Below are 6,000 nucleotides of genomic sequence, written 5' to 3'. Positions count from 1 at the left end.
TTTCTTATGTGAAGCACTGTCCCCAGATCATTCAGTGTCGTTTTGGCTGCATAGCGGGAGCAACTTGTGCAGATTTCGCTTCAAAGTGGGGTGTGTGTGTGTGTGGGGGGAAAGGATGGGCTGCAAGCGGATTTGGCAGCCGTGTCCCAGGCTGTGGCGCCCGCTGCTTTTCAGCTGCCTGGTCCTGGTGCAACTCAGCGGCCCCTCCGAGGGCAGGAAGAGCTGGAGGGCCGGCCGCCAGAACTCGCACTACCGCCGGGCGCAAGGAGCGGCCGCCCGGGAACGGGGCCAGGCGCCCGGTTGGAGCCAACAGCAGCAGCAACTTCACCCGGCGACGGCGGCAGCGGCGGCGGGCACCGAGGAGAGCTTCACCCTGGACTTTACCGCCGTCGAGGGTAACATCGACAGCTTCATGGCGCAGATCAAGAGCTTGGCTCAGTCCCTCTACCCCTGCTCCGCGCAGCGGCTCAACGATGACATGCGGCTGCACTTTCTGCTCAATTCCTCCGTCACCTGCAACGACGGGACGCCGGCGGGGTAAGGAATATTGCTGTCAGCCTGACCGGCGCCGGTAACACCGCTTTAAAACTCTCAGCCCAGGCAGCTGCCAATCGCCTGGTACAACACCCAGACAGCTAGAAGAAAAAAAAAAGCCCCCCTTTTAACCAATGCACCAGATGGTTTGTTAAAACCCGCAGGAAAAATAAAACCTGGATCAGAACTGGTGTCCCACAAAACGTGTTCAAATTGTGATGTAGCAGCATATTCCAACCCAGCTTTCAGACGCTGATTGACCTGTTGTAAATTCGCAGCAATTTATGTATTTTCTTAAAAATCCACTTTTTGGAGGGTTTATTTCCCCTTCCTCCCAAAAATCAGCTAAAGATTTGCTGGGAATTTGTGGGTTTTTGACTGGTGTCCCTGTGAAGGAGCTGTCTCCTGTCTCTGACCCCACCCCTGTCCAGGGTGTCTGCACTTTACAAACCCCTCTCCTTGTGAAACAGACCTCCTGGTCACTTTCACAAACCCCAGTGATCCCACTCCCTGTAAATCATCACTGCCATCCAAACTAACACCGCTTCAGTTCAGAGTAAATGGATGCATTGTATAATTGCTAAGACAATGTAAATCTCACCGATTGGAGTTACAAGTAACCAGTTAACCTGTTTGCCTTCTCCGGACACGAGGCATTTCTGGGGGGCCTGATATTTTAAAGTTGAGTTTCATTTAGTCATGTTTATATTAAACGCGAAAATATATATTTAAAAAAAAACCCTATGGAACTCTAGAGTAATTTGGGGCGAGCCTTGTGTGGTGGAATATCTTGTGGCCATGGAACCGGTTCTGGGATTTCTCTCTGCACTGTCACCTGACTTTAAAAAACAGGCGAATGTAATTTTCCAGACTGCAACAGTTTAACAAATTAAAGTCCACAGACTAGACGCCACTCGGTCAGCACTTGCAACCCATCAAACAGTTGTAAGGGCATGTGAACCTGTGAAACCCAGACTTTACAAGATGCACTTTTTCCAAGGGCTCGGTACAAACGCTTCTCTCTGTTATAACCAGCCCCCCCCCCCCCCCCCCCCCCCGTCCACGTTTACATCGAAATCTTTACACTCCGGGCAATAACACGGGCTGAGGTTTAACATCCCATCAGCCCAGAAAGTAGCCTCCTGAAGATTCAAGAATAACCAGCCCCAGATCCCCTTGGAACTGGGGCTCAGTGTTGCAAACGCGGGCCCCGCCACTTGGAAGGATGGATTGACTGACTGAGCCAGTCAGCAGTTGCTGTGAAGCGCTCCTCACGTTACTGCTGGGGGCGCGGGCACCGTGTCTGCACCAGCTCCGGTACTAACTGTAAAACACTCGTCTGGTGAGTTCTCCCAAACTTACACATTAGTAAAAATCCACCTTCCCACCTGATTTATATAAAAAAAACGGGATCTGACCCCTTGAGCACAGAAATTATTGGTGGGAGCTCCGAGTCCTAACTAGCTTTTACATCAAGAATACATCGATAAATGTATGTACTTTTAAAGATAGATTTCTCTTTAACCATCGATGGACTAACTAACCGAGTTATCATTGCCCTCACAGGTACTACATGAAAGAGTCAAAGGGCAGCAGACGCTGGCTAATCTTTTTGGAAGGTGAGTTTGGGGTTTTAACCAGGGTGGGTCAAGTGTTCATGTTTGGGTGAGTTTTAAAAACTTGCATTTCTGTAGCGCCTTTCTCGAAGCGTGTAGTCGCTGTTTGGAATGCACTGCACGTTCTCAGAGATTGTACCATGCGGGGACCGACAACATCGATCAGGAATTGAGTATTTGCAAAATTACAGTGCTGCATCCCACACTTGGTTTTCGTTGCGAGAGAAACTGGTCGCGTCTGTCTCACCCCAGCATTCAGCTGCCGCTGTCCACCGACAGAATTTGCAGTGACCGACAGAACACGCCTGACATACTCAGCAGGCCAGGCAACATCCGTCGGGAAAGCACCAGGTATAAAACCCCATTGCTGGTGCTTTCCGGACAGATGTCAGAATGGTTACATCATGGGAGGAGGACATTCGGCCCATCCAGCCCGTGCCGCTTCTCTGCAAGAGCACTTCAGGTTAGTGCTATGCTGCCCCACGCTGCCGAATATCTCCAGCCTTATCTGTGTTTTTTTTCCTGTATCAGATTTCCAGCACCTGCTGTAGTTTTGCTTTTGGTTGTCCTTTATAAGATTGAACATAAAAATTGGGAACATCGAATCATTGGCCTCTTTCTCTGTAATTTTCATTCAGCCCTTCGTGTCCATGTTGGTCGAAAAATATCTATCCCGTCTGATCCCGCCTTCCAGCACTTGGTCCGTAGCCCTGTGGGTTACGGCACTTCAGGTGTACACCCAAGTACTTTTTAAATGCGATGAGGGTTTCTGCCTCTGCCACCCTTTCAGGCCGTGAGTTCCAGACCCTGACAACCCTCTGGGTGAAGACACTTCCCTCATCTCCCCTCTAATCCTTCTACCAACGACTTTAAATCTATGCCCCCTGGTTATTGACCCCTCTGCTAAGGGAAACGGTCCATCCTATCCACTTTCTAGGCCCCTCATCGTTTTATATACCTCAATAAGATTTCCCCTCAGTCCACTCTGTTCATAAGTAAACAACCCTAGCCTATCCAATCTTTTCTCAGGAGTCGGCCATTCAGCCTCTTGAGTCTGCTCCGCCATTCAATAAGATCATGGCTGGTCTTCTATCTCAACTCCACCTTCCTGCCCGATCCCCATATCCCTCGATTCCCTTAATATCCAAAAATCTTATCTATCTCAGCTTTGAATATACGCAACACTAGCACTGGTACCGAATCAGTTCACCCCAGGTCCACAAAGTCCTTACTTACTGTGTTATGTTGCCTGCTCCCAGTTGCACTTTCTCATTTGCATCGGATCCAACCCGGATTTAGATTTCTAAAACCCGAATGACAGTTGCAAATTTTATTTCAAACAGAGAAGGAAAGTGCAATTTGAAAATACACAATATTTTGAAAACAATTTGATATGATAATCGAAATAATGTAAAAAAAAAGTCCATTGAACGGTTTACTGAGAGATGCACAATTCATTGGTGAACTGTATATCTGCAGGATGGATCTGTCAGGTAATGGACAATATTTCTGCCAGGAATCCAGCCATTAAACTGGTGGTCATTTCCTTTCATTTATATCCTAACTCGCACCAAGTCCTGCTCACCCATCACCCCTGTGCTCACTCACCTACACATTGGCTCCCGGTTAAGCAACGCCTTGATTTCAAAATTCTCATCCTCGTTTTCAAATCCCTCCATGGCCTCACCCCTCCCTATCTCTGTAATCTCCTCCAGCCCCACAACCCTCTGAGATCTTTGCGCTTCTCCAATTTTGGCCTCTTGCGCACCCTGATTTTAATCGCTCCACCACTGGCTGTGCCTTCAGCCGTCAACATAGAAACATAGAAAATAGGTGCAGGAGTAGGCTATTTGGCTCTTCGAGCCTGCACCATAATTCAATGAGATCATGGCTGATCATTCCCTCAGTACCCCTTTCCTGCTTTCTCTCCATACCCCTTGATCCCTTTAGCCATAAGGGCCATATCTAACTCTCTCTTGAATATATCCAATGAACTGGCATCAACAACTCTCTGCGGTAGAGAATTCCACAGGTTCACAATTCTCTGAGTGAAGAAGTTTCTCCTCATCTCAGTCCTAAATTGCTTTCCCCTTATCCTTAGACTGTGACCTCTGGTTCTGGACTTCCCCAATGTCAGGAACATTCTTCCTGCATCTAACCTGTCCAGTCCCGTCAGAATTTTATATGTTTCTATGAGATCCCCTCTCATCCTTCTAAACTCCAGTGAATACAGACCCAGTCGATCCAGTCTCTCCTCATATGTCAGTCCTGCCATCCCGGGAATCAGTCTGGTGAACCTTCGCTGCACTCCCTCAATAGCAAGAATGTCCTCAAGGCCCTAAGCTCTGGAATTCCCTCTCTAAACCTCTCCGCCTCTCTACCTCGCTTTCCTCCTTTAAGACGCCCCTTAAAATCTACCTCTTTGACCAAGCTTTTGGGCACCTGTCCTAATATCTCCTTTTGTGGCTTGGTGTCAAATCTTGTCTATTTTATGCTCCTGTGAAGTGCTTTGGGATGTTTTACTATAAGTGAGCTCTATAAATGCAAGAGGTAGATTGACCAGTTCCTTTTTTACATCAGTTTTCTTTAGTTATCCTTCCATCTGGGGAATGATTCCACAGGGAGCAGGCCCTGTAACATCTTGGCCATGCTTGGTATGTTACCCTGGACACTGAATGACAGAGGGCAATTTGTGGAGGAATAAGCCCTCCAGGCGTTTGCAAACCTGTTGGGTGGGTGGTTTGATGGAGAGATTGTAAGGTCCTTCTGAATGGATGGAACAAGCTAAATTGGACCCAACAACCTTCTTCCTAGGTTTCGATCTTGTGATTTTATAATCCTGTGGGGAACATGTCCAATCTGCCCCTACCGAGCAGACAGATGCTTAGGCTGACTGTAATGACCCCAATGTAATATCAATTATAAGAACATAAGAAATAGGAGCAGGAGTAGGCCATACGGCCCCTCTAGCTTGCTCCGCCATTTAATAAGATCATGGCTGATCTGATCATGGACTCAGGTCCACTTCCCTGCCCGCTCCCCATAACCCTTTATTCCCTTATCGGTTAAGAAACTGTCTATCTCTGTCTTAAATACATTCAATAACCCAGCTTCCACAGTGCTCTGAGGCAGCGAATTCCACAGATTTACAACCCTCAGAGAAGAAATTCCTCCTCATCTCAGTTTTAAATGGGTGGCCCCTTATTCTAAGATCATGCCCTCTAGTTCTAGTCTTCCCGATATGTGGAAACATCCTCTCTGCATCCACCTTGTCAAGCCCCCTCATAATCTTAGACGTTTCGATAAGATCACCTCTCATTCTTCTGAATTCCAATGAGTAGAGGCCCAACCTACTCAACCTTTCCTCATAAGTCAGTCCCCTCATCCCCGGAATCAACCTAGTGAACCTTCTCTGAACTGTCTCCAATGCAAGTATATCCTTTCGTAAATATGGAAACCAAAACTGCACGCAATATTCCAGATGTGGCCTCATAGCTATAGCTATAGCAAGACTTCCCTGCTTTTATACTCCATCCCCTTTGCAATAAAGTCCAAGATACCATTGGCCTTTCTGATCACTTGCAGGCAGGGAAGTGGAGCTGAGTCCATGATCAGATCAGCCATGATCTTATTGAATGGCGGAGCAGGCTTGAGGGGCAGCATGGCTTACTCCTGCTCCTATTTCTTATATTCTTATGTTCTTACATGTTGATGGGTGGAAGATGCCTGTGCGTGGATTTTTTTAACGTGTGGTGACCGTTGCACACCAGCCACCACACGGGCTTGACAGAGCTAGGTCTTGGTCCCGTGGCAAGGATTGACCAAGACGACTGGAGACCTGCTTTGCTGC

At 47.7% G+C, this 6,000-nt stretch overlaps 1 protein-coding gene across 1 annotated transcript in view; it reads left to right on the top strand.

The window, feature by feature from the left end:
- The first annotated feature begins 397 nt into the window (after window positions 1-397).
- notum1a (notum, palmitoleoyl-protein carboxylesterase a) overlaps window positions 398-6,000 on the top strand; it is a 52,244-nt gene continuing 46,641 nt past the window's right edge. The window contains exons 1-2 of the mRNA XM_070858233.1: window positions 398-537; window positions 2,101-2,153. Coding sequence (XP_070714334.1) covers window positions 413-537; window positions 2,101-2,153 — 178 coding nt within the window. The 5' untranslated portion in view covers window positions 398-412. The remainder of the gene's footprint in view (window positions 538-2,100; window positions 2,154-6,000) is intronic.

This window comes from Pristiophorus japonicus, chromosome 16, assembly GCF_044704955.1.
Source record: "Pristiophorus japonicus isolate sPriJap1 chromosome 16, sPriJap1.hap1, whole genome shotgun sequence".
Classification (NCBI taxonomy): Eukaryota; Metazoa; Chordata; class Chondrichthyes; family Pristiophoridae; genus Pristiophorus; species Pristiophorus japonicus.
Note: the sequence above shows the minus strand (reverse complement) of the source record. Positions and strands in the feature narration are given on the sequence as shown.